The 18211-nt window shown below is 29.5% G+C and overlaps 1 protein-coding gene across 1 annotated transcript in view; it reads right to left on the bottom strand.

The window, feature by feature from the left end:
* LOC148271754 (neural cell adhesion molecule 1-like) overlaps nucleotides 1-16982 on the bottom strand; it is a 115193-nt gene extending 98211 nt beyond the window's left edge. Inside the window, exons 1-4 of the mRNA XM_088240983.1 lie at nucleotides 16926-16982; nucleotides 11842-11986; nucleotides 6958-7088; nucleotides 5132-5291 (exon numbers count right to left, since the gene is read on the bottom strand). Coding sequence (XP_088097109.1) covers nucleotides 5132-5291; nucleotides 6958-7088; nucleotides 11842-11986; nucleotides 16926-16982 — 493 coding nt within the window. The remainder of the gene's footprint in view (nucleotides 1-5131; nucleotides 5292-6957; nucleotides 7089-11841; nucleotides 11987-16925) is intronic.
* Nucleotides 16983-18211: the final 1229 nt, after the last annotated feature.

Genomic DNA, 18211 nt, shown 5'->3' on the forward strand with positions numbered 1-18211 from the left:
TACCGCGCTTCTTCTGCAGGTAAAATCACTAAAATGTTTTTCCCAACTCTGGCTGATGCAGCAAACTTCGAAACGACCCAAATTTTTACCGGACACGGAGCTATGAAAAATTATCTATATAGGTTTAAATTAAGGAATGATGACTATTGTCCATGCGATGATATTTCTTCACAGAGTATAGAACATCTGTTATTTCAGTGCCCATTTTTCAGTTTGCTACGCCATAATCTTGAAGCAAAATGCAGGAAAGATGGAATATCCTTAACAGATATCCACATTGTAGTAAAAAGTAGTTATCACGCGCCATTGTTCTTGAACTTTGCAACAATGGTGATTGGACTCATAAAGGTAATAAACCAAAATCAGTGATCGAACATCCCATTTCCAAGACAAACAAAAACCTTTTTTTTTTCCGAGTACCTTAGCCTTGTACATGACACGTAAGGCTACTAAATACAGGGGTTCAAATATATTTAAAAAAAAAAAAGTCCAATATAAAATACAAAAACATAGTTTACAAATGAAAATGTTTATACTCGTCCAATAGATACATTCAATATATTTGTATTTTTATTTATGGATGTAGCCACTCTACTAGGCATACAGGCACGTTCCGGAGTGTCAATGTATTATTTATTAAATTGTACATAATTTCACATTGTAAAAATCCAAAAGAATTAAAATATACCAACATCAATAAAACAAGAAAGGATTTAAAAAAAAGTAAATTTATATTTTTATGTTTGAAACATATTCCTCAGCTTTCTGTTTACTCTTTTTAGCAATCGATTTATGGACTCGAGCAATCATATTACATATAAAATTATAATTTATACAAACTTGCCTTGACTATTTAACTATCTAACCCAGTTCCAAGAAAATATTTTTTTTTCATAAAACAGTAATCAATAATCAAGATACTTTAGATATATTTATAAAAAAAATAAAAATTGACTTTTCATTTTTAAACTAAATTAACTAATTTTATGAACAGCTATACGATGACAACCAAAATTCATCTTTAGAAATCAGATTCCAATCTGAAGATGCATACTCAAGCAATGCTTAAAAGATAACAATGAAGTTAAGACTGTTTTCTAAATGATATTAAATATTTGCATAACTAAATTAAATGCAATTCTCGTTTACGTTGAAAGAACATCAAGAAATTTTGATATTCGTGTTAAAAAACATTTAAGGTGTCTTCACAATAACAATTTCTTCGAATCCGCAAATCACCTTATCAATTTTAATCATGACTTTAATGAAGATTCAGGAGTTACAATTTTGCATATGAATAATTTAATGTTTAAAGTAAATAATACGGAAATATTTAACATTAAAAAAGCTTTAAAAAATAATGTTCTATTTAACAATAATCAAAAAACCTTTAAATATAGCCCATTATTCGATGTTCCATTGTAATGGTTACCCTATACTTATTAAACTCACGCCTCTTCATTTATCCCCTCCCTCCTTTTTCAACTATTTCTCCCACAACATAAAATATTTTCATAACCCAATCAGTGCATGTAAGGGTTGCTTATTAAAATGCATGTCGTGCTGGTTTTATATTTTTGAACAACATCTATGCCAAATGTGTATAGTGGGTTCTGCATGATGGTTTAATTGATGTTTTGACGATGAGATGGGTTCATCTCGAAACCGGTAGACATAGAAAAGTTGGTAAATGGTCAAATAAACGTATTTATTTACATTTGTAAAATCTTTGACCAATAAGTTAATACTTTTAATATTAATAAAATGAGGAGTGTTTGTTAAAAAAGTTCAGACTGTTTTATGTTGCAAAACCTAACAATAACCTTATTGGAGATAATTTCATAGTTATGTAAGAAAAATGAATCTTGTACAACAAATAACACCAATAAAGCTCTTTTAATATAATAAATTTGTTGGATTTATGAATTATAAAAAACATATTTTGAGGCAACGGGTTTTCTAAATCGATAAACGGAAATGAAGGAGCGTTTTTTTTTTACATAAAAAAAAGTTTATTTTATTTGTACCATTCAGTTATCTAATCTTTTATTTGTATACTTCAATGTTATTTTCCATACCAATTATTTGTAAGCCCATTGCATTTTTCACACGCGGAATTTCATGCATGCGTTGAAAAAAAAAGATGAAGTGGCGAAAGGCACTCTAATAAACCAATATGGTTTTCTATCAATATTTACTCCGTCAGTAATTTGGAAATACATTTTTATTAGAAACCGTGTACTTTTAAATTGAAATATGTTCATAAAAATCTAGGGCAGTCAGATGAAAGCATGTATTTCGATTTTGTATAGTGGTTAACTTGATCAATAAATCTAAATAATTGTCTTTTTTGTTTTTTCTGTAGAGCGGGTATCATTATTTGTTTTTTCTCTTTTTTTTTTAATTATTCATTTTATTAAAAGTATTTTGAATATGTTTAAACATGAGTAGACGATGTTTGAATTTTACTCTGACGGCGATATAAATATAAGATATTTTTTCAAAAAATATGAAAAAGCTAAGTAAATATTTACTATCAATATCAATGAGAAAAAAACAATATTTTTTCTGCAATGATTTGAACGCATAAAAAGGTTGTTAATATTTAAAATAGTAAGGATAGAAAAAATAAATATAAAAATTTTCGTCGTTGTCTAGTTTGGAGATCAATTTAAAATAAATATTTCTATTCTGTGAAAAACTTACGTTTTTCCAACAATAGACGTCGCTAGTTTTATCTATTGTCATTCAGTAGTAGGTCAAAACGCATACGAAATATTTAATTATTTATTTATTTTATTTATTTAAAACTTTGAGTTAAAGAAAATTGGTATTTTGGCGGACTTATTGCTTAAAGTAATATCTTCCAGCCAACCAAAAAACTGATTGGTCAAAAAAAAGAGATTGGTCAAAAAGTTGTTCTAAAAAAAGACATAAATATATACCAAAACATAGGTACATACATGAAATACATAAAAAAACTCATTAATAGAACAACAGCTGTTTTTTATTTGGGAAATAAGGCTTGCACAAACTTTAATAAAATTTTCAAAATTACATGATGTTGGACATGTTAAATGATAAGGAATATGGGATCAGGTAATTAAATAGAAAAAAATTGTTAGAATTACATTTATTTTTTTAAAACTGTAGAAATATGATGATATTTTTTCTGTGAGAGCAACAAAATTTATTTATTCGCTATCGAAAGCTTGAAAACGTAAAAGATTTAAATTCAATAGTTTGAAGATATCATGGATTGAATATTTCATTGAAATATTTTTTCTTTCAATTCATTATTTTACGATACGATGAAAATATTCTGACCGTTGAATAAATCATTTTGAAGTTCTTGACTTAAGAAAACCAGCCAAAACAATAATCATATTTATTAATAACTCCAAATTATGTCATGTCCCGCGCGGTATCAGTTTGATTTAATATACTTCAAAGGGCGTATGTTCTTGAAATCCACCATAAATACATGATGACAAAAGAAGTTAAGTCAACCGCAAAAGCCAAAACTGGGGTAGGTTGCCAACACAAATTAGATTTTCTACATAACGTCCCCCATTCACCATCATATTATTTGTTTGAAACATTTCAGAACGTAGCTTATTTTGGAGACAACCTACATTTAAACATTTCTTTGTAAAGGTGTCCAATTAATTTTCATACCGCGTTCTATCTCAAAACAAAACACAGACGATATAATTCTGTTTTAATTTGAAAAGAGAAGTCGAGGCTTTTCAGAATTAAGCAAACAACCGTAGATACACGAAACAAAAGGAATCCTAATTTTTAAAACAAGACAAAATTGAAAAGCAAACGAAGGCAATCAGAAACGATATTCAAATTCCCAGCAATTATTTGAACAGACATCAAGAAAGAAATATCAGACCAAATATTTTAATTGTACGAAATTAACATTTTCGGATTCTTTTGATGGAAGTCAAGAACTTGCAAGGTGATTAAATTGTTTAACCAGAATATCGGGGTAACGTTGTATAAATACCAATCATGTGATCTAAAATTTGGGGGGAGATTTTTCCTTTTTGCAGAAATAAAGAATGATTGTATTAAAATTCGCTCGACAGGGTTGAAAAGGGATGATGCTTTTACATAAAATTCGTATACCATCCAATCGAAAAAAACGCACCCCTATCGATTTCCTATTTTATGATGCTTGGGAAGAAAATTGGATCGGTAAAAAGAAAGTTCAACGATGCCTTTACATAAATATTATTTTTCATGGAAAATATTTTCATGTAAATTTTTTATTAAGTTTAATGTTAGAGCATGTTTTTTTGAAAATATTTTTAAAAACCAAAAATCACACTTAATATAATTTTTTTTATTTTTTATATATATTAATAATTCTGATGCACCCCTTTTTTTGCCTTAACATTTTTTATAGGGAACAATGGAAAATTTTTAGGAATCTATATAAAATATTTAAGGTTCATACAGTAGACACTTTTTATAAAATAAATTCAAATTTATAAAGAAGATAAAATAAAATAATTTGCGATGAATTAGTCACTCAGATACCAACATAATATTAAAATTCCTAAATTTCATACAAGTCATGGTCAGAATAACTTTGACTTCAAAGGTGTAAAAAATTACAATAATCTTCACAATAAACTAAAAAATTTAAAAAAAATATAAAATATCAATAAATATCAAAATAAAAAAGTTAATCTAAAGAAATTTTTTGAACACGTGTAAAAACATCATTAAATTTTAATTTTAATTAGTATGAATGTATTATTGTTTAATGTTTTTTCTTTATATATCCTATGTTTTTATTTTTCTTTTTCATGCACTTGTATTTAAAATTAAATAAACTCCTGTAAATAAACAACTAAAACAGTGTAAGTCACTCTCCAAACACAAGAGTCAGTCTCTTTTTTTGGAAAATTACAGTGATAACATTTACTAGATGTGTAAAAGTAGATTTGTTTAGAATTTATGAAATTTATTGATGTATTTTTTTTTTTAAACGGATTATTAATGAATTTTTTTCTATAAGTAATCCATGATCCAGTGAAAAAAGACGGTCGAAAATGCATAGATTAGTATGAGCAATAACATTGGTCAAAAGTGTAAAAAAAGTGTCATTACTTACACATGACGTTGAGATGAAATGCTTGTGATTCTCCATCCCCTTCTGTGTTGAACCCCACACATGTGTAGTTTCCTGCAGTTCTTCTTCCAACGCCTTGAAGAACTAACGAATGGTTACTGACTATGATGCCAAGACCTACATTGTGGTTCAGCGGTCTGTTCTGTATACAAAAAGAAAATATAAATTGTTTTATTACGTTTTTTTCCAAACAGAAGAAACAAGGTTAATTGCTGTTATTTGCCAACATTTAAATTTTATTAATATTTAAATTTAGGTGTCAAAAGCTGAAAAAAAAGTAAATTAATCTATATTACAAACTATTGTGGGACTTTTTTTAGACCGGTCCAAAACCAAGAAGAAACGTTTGCACTTTTATTATTAACTCGTAAATTTAAATGCCATTTTCTAACAGTCTTAAATATCAGACTGTACAAGTAAATGTGACTCAAGCTTTGGTCCAAAATAACTCAAATTTTGGACCTGTGATCTGTGAATCCGCTACATTAAAAATATCATAACCACCAAAAGCTGTTTTTTATACCGAAAATCAAGTTGCGGTAGAGTTGGGACCGCATTTCAAATTACATTACACTATAAGAAAACCACGAAAAAACTCTGAAATTAATTTCATGGCAATGATAATTTGTAGCAAAAGTTGTCTTAAACTATTTTTACATAATATAAACGTATAATTTCGTGGTATTCTGCTTTTTTGTCGTTAAAATACAGATAACGATGAGCGAAAAGCAATGTGAATATTATTTCGGTTGTTTTGTTGTGAAATTTCCCATAATCATTTGTAGTTCTTGTTTCCAATGCATTTGCTCTAACTGTTAGGAAAGACCACAATAATCTAGATATGAAGGGCAATATCATTAGGATTTGTGTTCGGTGTGTATATTGGGCATATTATGTATATACAAACATACAGCTTTATCTCCATTTTCCTAATTGACGAACTACTCCTGATATTGAATACGTAGTACTTTATCGTATACAAAAGCCTTTAGCCGAAAGATTAGTCAGATTTTATTAATGCACTCATCGCTTTAGTATTTCTTTTTAAAATACGGTTTTGGACGGTGAAAATTATATTGCGGTCCAAACGCATTTATGTAAATCTTCCACGCCATAATTTTAAGAAGATAGTCAAAGGCTACATGCGAATTTAAAATTTTTATTTTATTAAAAAAATATTTGCACCATCACATTTTGAAGTTAGTTAAGGGAAAATATGAATTCTAGTATTACCTGTATATAAATTTCGTCAACAGTTAAGTAAAAAAAAAAATGTTTTAAACGTGGTTTGAAGCCAGTATTTAATAATGCGGCTTTTAGTGAATATAAAATGAACTAGTAAACATCATAATATTTTGAGTTTGTTCAAACGTTTGTAGACAAAATAGTGAATTTCACCCCCTAGGGATTAACAAAATTAAGAATAACAAATGTCATGTAACGTAATGTTGTTACATTGTTTAATATTAACATAACATAAAACATATTTTGTTAATATTAATAAAATAAACAGAATATGTTTTCAGGCGTTGCCTAGCATGTGAAATGATTCGATCAAATGAATTTCTTCACAACAATAAAGGTTTCAGAACTTTTACTTCACTAAAATCAATAGATGGAAGAATTGAAGAAATACAGATGTTCAAACACAGACGAGATAGTGAATGTTACAGAATGTGTAAAGTGGCCACTTGAACAAGCCAATGATAGGTCATAAGTCCTGTAAATGTCTCGACAGTCATGTTTCCTTTTCTAAAATGTTCTACACTCCTATTGTAATTTGTTAATAATAAATATATAAGTCTTACGTTGTGTCTCCATTCCACCTTGTAGACATATGGGTGAGCTCGGATGATGCAATCAAAATATACGTCCGATCCTTCTTTTATATTGTCAGGGTTTAAATTTGTCCCTAATCTTACTTTAGTCTCTGGAAGAACTGAAAAAAATAATACAAATCAATTTATTGGTTCCAATATTTAATGTACTCTAACTGTGATTTAAGAAGATATTTAATATTATTTAAATCAACGGCAAATCTGCTTTTTACAAACAATTATAAAATTAAAAAATATTTGGCTTGATATTTAAAAAAAAAAAAAATCATTTCATCCAAGAAAGAAAGTCATAAAGTACTGTTTCGTACAGCTGGGAAAAGTGAATGAAAAATTGTATTTATTATGAAGTGTATAAATAAATAAATATAATTACCATTTACCATCTTTGAAAAAGTTCAAAAGGTTTGTTCTACAAGAACAATACCCTACACTAAATATATCCGATACGTGGGAATAACTATTGCCGAGTTCATGAAGTCTGTTCAATACGGCATTACAAGTATACACTGTCCGTGAATTGTTGCTACAAAACGGTGGCACCTGTCTATTCATTCTTCCAGGCACCCTGAAGTTGATGAGAGTTAACAGTTCAGGGCAATCCCATTTTGAATTTACAATTTTGAATAAATTTAAAAGGTCTATAATTTTTCTCCTATCGTTAAATTTTAACAAATTTATAGTTTTTAGTAAAAAATTGTAATTTAAAAATTCATGACTGATTCTAAGGTTTAAATAAACCGAATTCGGAGAAAATTTCGAAGTACATATTCTTACGAGCAAAAATGACAAACACAATTTTTATTATGAATATTCAAGGGCCACACTTTAGTAGAACATATTTTGAAAAATGTTAATTTGCTAAAAGTTTTTTAAAAATAATAAATGTAAATATATAAATTATGTAATATGTAAGGTAATATTTCAATAGTTAGTAGTTAGTGTCGGTTTATGTCATGTTTTAGCAACTCGATTCATATTTTCAGTTGTTAGGAAAACATAGAAAAAATACGGCATAAAAATAAAAAATTCTAAAAATTTATGTCGAAATGTAAGCCTCATATAATATATAGTGCACTTAACCAAGCAGATTCATTAGTTCATTGGTTTCCGGGAATTTGTTCGCCAACAGTTGTTCGCAAATATTTGTTCCCCGACTTATCTTTGCAGAGACAATTCACCGCCGGGGAGTTGTTTACCCCGGCACTTGTTCGCCATGTGTGTGCATTCAATGTTTAATTTCCAATACATCAAATATAAAATGAACAAACCATTTTTACAAGAAACAGACGACTAAAGTTATTCATTAAAAAATCGCTCAAAACGCCTTCAAGTAAAAAGGTACAAATCATGAATGGGTAAGAAAAAACACTTTGGTTGAGAAGATTAAATGGCTTTTTTGGTCGCCATCACGCAGCCTACTTTAAGGCGTAAGCCAAAAAGATAGAACGCCATACTTCTACATTTTTACAAGCAAGGTTTATCATTTAAAAATACGTATTTAATAATTCCGTAATTTAAAAATATCACGCTGGTTCCTTGCCAGACAGACATATAGGATAGAACGCCATGTTTTTTTATTTTTACCGATTTGTTTTTTAATACTGATATTTTGGAGAGGTAAACAGGACAGAACGCAATTATTAGACATTATTAGAATAACATTTAATAATCTATACTCATGATACGTTATGGAAATGAATAAGAACAAATATTCGATATTTTTAATATAAATTCTGTTCATGAATTAAAACGTATTCTTACTCTTTTTTTTTTAGAAAAGTAATGGATTTATCAAAAAATATATTTTTAAATCTAACTTTGTTTCCTGGAATACGTTATTTTTTATTTCTTTATTTTAACATGTTGGACATAATTTTAATTTTACATTGGTGGAAATGGCATGACTTCTTCCAACCAACTGATGATGATGATTTCACTAAATAAAGGTATCATTTAGTTTATTTAAGATTTTTCATTTTTATTTCATTGCTCAAAAAACTTATATTTTTTTAGTACAAATGTTGTATAACTTTTTATTATTATTATTATTATCGAGTTATTCTCAACTTTACTGTGTTATATTAATATTGAGAACATAAGGTTTTCTCGTGATTATTGTTATCTTTTATTTAGAGATGTTATGTTTCTTTTTTACTTTTTTGTTTTTTGTATTATTTGTTCACTAGTTTTTTTGTTTTGAGTATTCTATAATTTCATACTACGTACAACATGATTAATGTGCAATACTGCGATTATTTTTGTAAATTATTTGTTTTTAATAAAAAGTTCTTTAAATTAATAAAATAAATAAACATTGAAAAAATAAATTTACGTACTGTCTTATTACGACTGGCAAACTACTGTAATTGAGCAAATTTCCAGTAACGATACTTTTAAAATTTATCATAATTTTATTTATTTTTATTTTGAATCCTGAATAGGACACACTTAAACATATTCTTATGTGTGCTCTAATAGTAACAATGCGCGTATATTTAAATTACAAGTTATTTAACAAATATATCTAAACCTTTTGTTTGAATTTTGATAAAAAAAAGAACGCAAATGCTTTTTCCCATTTCATAATATTTTTTTCTGCCTTTTATGAAATTATTTTTTTTGACTTCACCTTTCGCTAAATGGGAGTTTGATTTATATCTTTTCTCTGGTATTCTGATCATGTTCATGTTGACTTAAATAAATATATATCTCGGAATTCCGTGTTTAAAAAAAAAAAATACGCAAATATCATCGCATTGTAAAATATTATTTGCGCAGTAGTTTAAGTTCATTTAATATTTTAGTTGTAAAATGATTCTTAAAGCTTTGTTTCGTAATATGGTTTGTTTATTTTTTTTTTTCTTTTGATAAAAATAAAATGCTGCTTTATTAGGTTATGTGTGGTTCAAAAATTTTTAATAAATAATTTTGCATTAATCCTTAACAACGAATCTTCTAATTCTTCCCAAAATTGAATTATTTTCGCAATCTTTTTCGTTTCTATCTTAGTACATGTTTTGATAAAATGTAAGTTTGGAATCCATTATTACACTCAAATATTTAGTTTTACTAACTTCATTCGGTTTTTTATCTACCACAATTCACGGAGTTATTTATAATCTGTTATCATAGGAAATATGAATATATAAATAAAAAAAAACATTATTTATTGTGAACATACCTGCGTATTTTAAAGAAAAAAAGTTTACTTACATATTTTTAGTCTTAAGTACTTACCTAGCCTTTTCATAAAATAGGTTTTGGTTATTTTATTTGTAGCACTTGTAAACTTTTCAAATTCTAATGTTAGCGTTCTTTCACAATAAACAAAAAAAAAACAACATTTTAATCAAATTTCTTTATTTATAATTATTTCATGTCTTAGACAGTTTTGTTTATACTTATTTACTATCTTTATAAAAAAATGTATTATTTACTAGTATTTCTAGCCTAGGCATATTATTTCTTTATTTTACTAATTAAAAAATATCATCGCCCTAATTTGTAAAACTCGTGAGTCCACAAACATTCAAAAATGATATTTTGGCGTTTTCTGACAGGATTTCAAATAATGTAAAACTTGTTAATTCAAACAGTGTTCCATTATTTAAAAAAAACACACAAAAAAAATTTCTACCGTTCTACTGAGCAGAGGTAAAAACTGATTCTACTCTCCCCCGAGCAAAAGTATGTTTGGTTCTTGTGAGTTCTACAAATTAACGATATTTGATATTACTACAACTTTCATACGTAAATGTTATTATGTACGTTTTATTTATTTTCTAATTCTTGTATGATTTCATGCATTTTTAATTAAAACTGCATATATATTTAACATCTACACACATAAAAAAATATCAAATAATCTAAATAATTTGAAATGATCATGCATTTGGACCATTAAGCCAGTTTTCTTCTAATACGCATCCATTTCCTTGAAAAAATAAAAACAAAAAATAAAATAAGACCCAAACAAACAAAATAAAATAATAACAAAGTATAAATCAAAAGAAATAAAACATGCAATTTTGATTTTAAATTATAATATTTGGTGCTTAATATGATTTGGATTTAAGTTTGGTGAAAGCAAAATTACGGTTCTTTACTCATGTTGGAAAATAAACAAAAAAATAACCGAGGTATCTAGAAAAATTCCTTAGCCTACAAATGGGTGTTAATATTTTAAATATATTTTTTGTTCTAAAGGAACAACCCGCTAAGTTTATATTTTAAAGGCTAGAAAAAGAAAAAAATACACCACAACACTCAGACTAATTAAGAAAAAATGTTTTTTCAATTTCTTACTAGCAACTGGCGAGAATCGAACTCGCTATGCCAGTTTCACAGTAAGCCGTTTAACTAATTGCACCACGGAGCACATTACATATTAAAAAGAAGAAAAAGAGCAAATTTTGAGAGCGGCAAGATTCGCATCGCGATTGCCAAGAATCAAGAAGAGAATTTAAATCCAATATTTTATATCTGATTGAGACATTCAATTAGTTGGGTGTAGATGTACATACAGATAACAAAGGAATGATTTATTTTTATGTTGAAATTCGCAAATCATCCAAAGATCCAAAGGAAAAAATCATGTTAATTCGAGCATATGCTCGAGCTATATAGTGCTATGAATCCGTTAAACATGTCCTATATGCTCAAGCATATCAAGTGCAAGATAATTTAATGCATTTCAAATGATCCTAAACAAACCAAAAAAACAAAAGTCTAATAAAAAATCTTAAATTAACAAATGAATTACCAATAAGACCAAAGAAAGTTAAATAAAAAATAAATAATCTATACTCTTACTTTATTTATAACACATCGACATCAAAACAATTGGTAACTTACACTGAATATCCAGCCTCCATCCATCTTCGATAGGCTCAATGTTAAGCACTGGATTTTCTGCTTTGCAAGCTAAATATTTTCCGGCATCTTCTTGAGTGGAATAAATTGAAACTGTTGAAGTAGTTGTATTTCCATCTGTTGACGTCTGTAAGAAAAATATCCAACATGTTAAAAAAACACAAACCTGCAAAAAAATATGAGATCGCCAGATAATTCAATAATTTCGAGAGATACGAAAAACTTTGTCGAGAAAGACATGAAATTCTAGGCACCTGCCGGGATTTTGAACTCTCATACACTGTAACACTACGTATGAAGTACTCTCTTATGCTAGATAAAATTTTCTGAGATATCTCTACATGAGCGAGTGCAGGTATTATCCTTGGCTCTACCCGACCGAATTTCTCCAGGGTTTGCTTGGCTACAACAGTTTAGAGACTAGAGAAAATGTGTAGACTACATATTTTTATCGATCGTTGCACATGTTCAATTATCCTGAGATTATTATGAGCATTGGTTTGTATGTTCCTAAAATTTACCTAAGAGATTGTCAGCATAGATTGCTTCGTAGGACCAACCTAGCGATGGTTATGCCTGTTGGAAGGGCTACAGATACTCTGAACAACATCGCTCTGGATGTTGATCTGTTCCATGTATCCGAAGGGGTTTTCCAGGGCAGGATTCTCCCACTACTTTGACAAGAGCCTCTTACTTGTATTTTTTTTCTTTTTATAATATGTACGCCTTAAATTTGAGTTTTTTATGTAAGTATTGTTTTCAAAGAAATGAATTGAAATAAATTGAATTATATTTAATACACACTCGTATGTATTTGAATATACACAAATACACATTTATCTGTTTATTTTAATTAGATCAATCTTTTAAAATTTAAAATTAAAAATGTTGCACATATAAGTATGTTCTTATGTGTAACCTAATATTAACATTATTTATATATAATTTTAAAATATTTGATGTAGTCCGAAAATATTCCCTAAGAATATGAAACTATCAATACTTGCATTATTTCGCGTTTGAAAAATAAAACAGTTTTACGAATCCTTCCATTTTAATAAGTCAGTGAATTATAAAAACTCATAAATTTAACAATAATTTCTGCATAGGCAAACAGTTAATTTTTTGCAACAATTTAAAATGAGGAAGTTTAGTGTTTATTTTTCATATGTTTTTAGGCAATCCAAACTTAGCCACAAAATAAAAAATATATTTTGGTGTATTGTAATATTATTGCTACGATTTTTTTGTGTTTTTTAATTTTGAAATGACTTAAACCGGGACATCACAAGTCGTTAAAAAATGAACCACCTATTTATATAAAATACGCTAAGCATGGCTTTCCAGAAACCGAAAATTTTCCAGAACAGTGAATTGATTGCTTAGTATAAATAGCTGTTTACAAGAACTTTTGACAATTAAAAGTAGTTCATTTTTGTTAAAACCTATTGTTATGAATAAAAAAATATAGGTTCGACCTTAAAATATTATACCGTAATAGTCAGCGCGTTTGCTTACCATGCAAGAAGTCTCGAGTTTGATTCCCGACATGGTTGACATAAAAATATTTATGTATAAAGGTGTTTTTACTCTAGAATAGAGCCCCTGGAAAAAAAGTGATAAAGATACGCTGCGATTGGTGTACTAATGCAGTGCCCTATGCACTATTGGGTACGGAAAGGAATGATGATGATGATAGATTTTGTTTATACTTTTTAAGGTGTGTTTTTATGTACTCGTATTATAAAACAGGTGATAAAAATCAAATGGAACTTGGGGAATGGAGCGGAAGTATTGAGTCAAATATCAAAAAATGGATGGGTTTTGGCACCGCCATGATGCTGTATACGGGTGCACTGATTGGTTTAAAATTTAAACTGGCCCTGTGCCAAATATACGGGGATTGTTTCATCATGGCACTCGTTGTAGGTTGTTTATACTGACGCACTAAAGCCCCCTTTATAGTCTTGTTTATTATCGTACCAGAGAATTGAACAAAAATACAGTATTGTGTCGAAATGTTTTTAAAGACAGGTACTGAATTCAATCCTCAGGGGAGTTGACTAGAGAAACTCCATGCATCTTACTTTATAAATCGTATTCTTAAAACAGAGTAGTACATAAGTTTACCATCAATATTGAGGTATTTATATTCTATATGGTATTAATAATAAGTCTTATGTCACAAGAGTATCATAATATTTTACACTTGTAGTAAAGCTTTTTACTTAGGTTTTGCAATGAGAAATTTCAGCCTAACCCGGAATTAAATTTTTAAAATGTTTTTGTGTACACGTAAATATTTAAACATTTCGGAGAAGGATGGAATATCTCAAAAACGCACGCAAAAATAAATAAAAAATATTAAAAATAGTATTCATTTTAAAATCGTAAATAATGACGTCACTCCTTATATCTACGTGTAGTATTTCCGGTTTCCGCTTTAAAGCCCCCGCACCTTGTAAGGAACGTTTTGACTGAATAATTCGATTACGATCTATAACCTGAAATCCGGCAAATAATACTTTGTCGACATTTCAACCAGAGATTATGTAAACTTTCTAGGATTTTCTAAATCGAAACTTTTGTAAAAACAACCATAACATAGAAATGAGCGAATTACAATCAACGAAATGAAGTAATCAAAGCAATATTCCATAGATTCTTGTCAGTTTTGTTATTGGCTAAAGAAATACAACTTACCGCGGTCAGTGAAAGTAAGAACGCCGACCGTTTCATGACGTCACTACTGAAAAGTGACACACTGATTACAGTCATTTGTACATTTGACAAATGTAACTTTAAAAAATCATATGTTTGTAAATAACGCACAAAAAAAATATATACATATTTTTGCTTAGTTAAATAGTACGCTAATAGAAAAAATAAATAAGAAAACGGTGGAATTCCTCATTGCAATAGGTTTATAATCGTAAAAAATAACATATTTTATTAAATTTGCTGTACGTCAATAAATACAAAGTATGTGTCGTTTAAAAGGTTAACTGAGGAACTCTGCAGAGTGCATATTACACAGTGAGTAAGGTGTATATATAAATATATATAAATGTTTGGATGATTTATATAACGCCATTTTTGTGAAAATCACATCAAGGGCGCTGTACAATAAACACATATCCCAGCACGTCTTGCAGCTACAAAGCGCATAGACGGTTGGGATTTTAGCCCCCATTTACATTTTTTATTTTTTATTTGACATTGAAGTTTAGAGTTTGATTGATATTTTAAAAAACGAAATAAAAAGCAAATTCATAAAAATAGAAGTAAGATAACAACAAGTCTTCCAGCTACTGAGCGCACGTGATCAGTTATTCTAGCCAATGACAAGTCATGGATCTTGTAAATACCCAAGATTTTGTATTTCTTACGGCGTAACTTCTATTCCTTCGTTTTCCAGATTCATATATTTTGTTTTGTTTATATTTAATGTTAATCAATTATTTTTTATCCACAGAATATACATTTTTTTTTTTTTTTAATATTTTAAATTAATATTTATAATTTTTGCATAAATACCCAGGAAAAAAAGGTTTTTTAATCATATTGCTTAAAGAAATGTAATATTATCAATAATTTATTCCACCTTTTAAATGTCAGTTTGTTCACTTGCATGGGGTTTATATATAAATGCCAATAAATAAAGACATAATTTTAAAGACAAAATTCAATTTCGTACAATTACGTTTTCAATATAGGAAAATAAAGCTAAGTCCACTGGTGCAATTTCTCACTACACAAAGTAATCGAAGCACATAATTGTATTTGGAGCTTCATTTCAAAATACATAGACTTTACACAGACTCATTTCCCGACTCAATACTTCGTGGAACGACATAAGCTGATGCTCATTTTCGGGAACAAAACAAGTAGCTGCATAATTCAACCTGAAAGTTATCAAGAGATTTCTAAGTGCAATGACTTGAAAGTACTCGTATCGCGAATCGACCGTAGAATCAAAGCCAGAAAATTAAATTAATTGATTGAAGAGACATTCTAAGAAATTGATTCCAAGTCAAACTTAGACAAATGAAGGAATTAAACCCACTTAAGATTTTATTTAAACAGAGCGATATTTTAACAGAGATCGAAGAAAATACCATTGATAGATATCTCAACCGAGATCAAGATTTAGAGAAGACTGCTGCATTGCAAATATTTTTATACTATTAAACGCGATGTCCAGATGTTTATTAAAATACATGTTTTTGTAATGATTTATATTTTTTGTATTCTTTAATAGTTTACATGTTTCCACTTTCTATTGTGTTGTATTCCAACTCAACACGGGTCTCATAGAGTTAGGAATATGTTGATTTTTTTTGGTAAGATGTATGAATTGATAAATAAGTGAAATAAACAAAATAATTATTATGGTGTGTAGAAGTGTATGTTTAACTGAGTTTAATAACCCTATATTATAATTATTATTAAAGCTGGTTTAAATAATCACTTTACTGTACTCTTTCAACATTCAACATTCAACATTCATCATTCTGTTAAATTTTTGTGATTTTCACAATTTTTGCAAAATGCACATATTTCACTCTTTTAACTTTCCATAGATTTTCGATCGAGTGGTTTCAAAATGCATCTAACTCAGATATTGTGACTTTGAGCGATCGCATCAAAGTCCACTTTTTTGACACCTACTTGAACTTAACGTTTTACGGTCTGGTCAAGTGCGCTTTGTCTGGGGAAACTGTTAAACTTTCATTTTTATAGTTACCTGATTTTACACAAACTATTTTCAGTATATTTGCAACTTCCATTCCGTAAAAATCCAGTGCCCTAAACCGACCCTTTAAAAAAGAAAAATATTTTCCATCCCGATAGTTGGCTGTGGACTAGACTCTGTAAACCTCATTAAAATTTTATTATAATTAAACATTTTTAGTTTTTTCAATATGTCATATAAATTTTCGATTTGCGCTGTGACTGACTGCGACAGGGTGGAAATGAGTTGATAATACATATGCAACTTTAGAAAATAAATATTCAGTTCTTTCGCACAGCGTATTATTAAGTTAAATCTTCAAGACCTCTACTTCAGTCCACTCCTCTCCAAGCTCCGAAGATCGTCGAGCGCTCCGGGCTGCAGCCATATTTAACCAAGTCTAAATTCTGTCTGAAGACTCCTGCTTGCAGACCTCTGTGTAAGCCAGGTTCTAGACGGGGTTATCTTACGAGCTAAGCAACGAAGTTCTGCACTGCAGGCCTCCGAGCTAAAGCAGGGTACGGGCGATTGACCTTTATAAAGACCTGACCACGACCTTTCTTTGACAACATGAGTACCCCTCTTGCAAGGAAGGGGTGATCGTAGCCAGGCGTGCGGTCTCTGTATTCGCCTGACGATGGATTACAGGGTCCGGCTGTTGCTAGCGACGTGCCGTATCTGTTTTAGATTTACAACTCGGAGCTAGGAACTGGAGCAGTAGTCGGAACGGCGGTTTTCCGTTTGCCGAGTGACCGCCCGTCACCCCTTTGGTGCGGGCGCGCCTGCGTGTCAACACGCCCCGCGTGTCGGAAACCAAACAAAAGGTGTAAAATGATCACTTAAACCAGCCAATAACGTGTCAAAATCCTTGTAATCACCTAAATTTCAGTACCTTTTCCTGCTTTTTTTTTTTACCAGATAAAATTAACAATTGAGAAGAAAATTAGTAAGAACACCTGCGCTCTCGATTGTTTTTTGTATTCATATTGATAGACTGTACGCATCATGACCAGCGGCTCACGCGATGATTATCCCTGTCAGAAAGGGATAAACTGAATCGATTCATGATGGCACATTTAACTGAACTATTCAATTGTATTTGTAGTTAAAGTCCGCGCCCAGAGATGGCGGGCATTGTTTTTGCTAGGTCGGTATCACCGGGCCCGAAGAAAAAATCAGATGTAAAAATAAAAACGCAGACTTAACAATTTTATCAACAATATTTTGAGTTTGTCCAAATTTTTGTAGACGAGAACTGGATTCGACTCCCTGGGAAGCTGTTTATATTAACATATTACAACAGAGATGAAGAACATTTAAGAGAACCAGCCATTGACAGGTCATAAGCCTCGTAGATGCCTAGACTTCTATATTCTTCATTTCTGTTGTAATATGTTAACATGATAAGATGCCTAGATTTCTATATTACCTTCTCTTAAATGTTCTTCATCGCTGTTGTAATATGTTAACAATTTTAATTTCTCGGACTTGTTCTTCAAGATTTTCATCACTGCATTGTGCCCACCAAAAAAATACAAAGTTTAACCAAGCTCAACAAAAACGGATCAAAATAAATACCATTTGATATTCAAAGGTAAATTTTCCTTATCCATTTTT

This window comes from Micrasema longulum, unplaced genomic scaffold, assembly GCF_059751315.1.
Source record: "Micrasema longulum isolate JH-2025_06_02 unplaced genomic scaffold, ASM5975131v1 h1tg002675l, whole genome shotgun sequence".
In the NCBI taxonomy this organism is placed as follows: Eukaryota; Metazoa; Arthropoda; class Insecta; order Trichoptera; family Brachycentridae; genus Micrasema; species Micrasema longulum.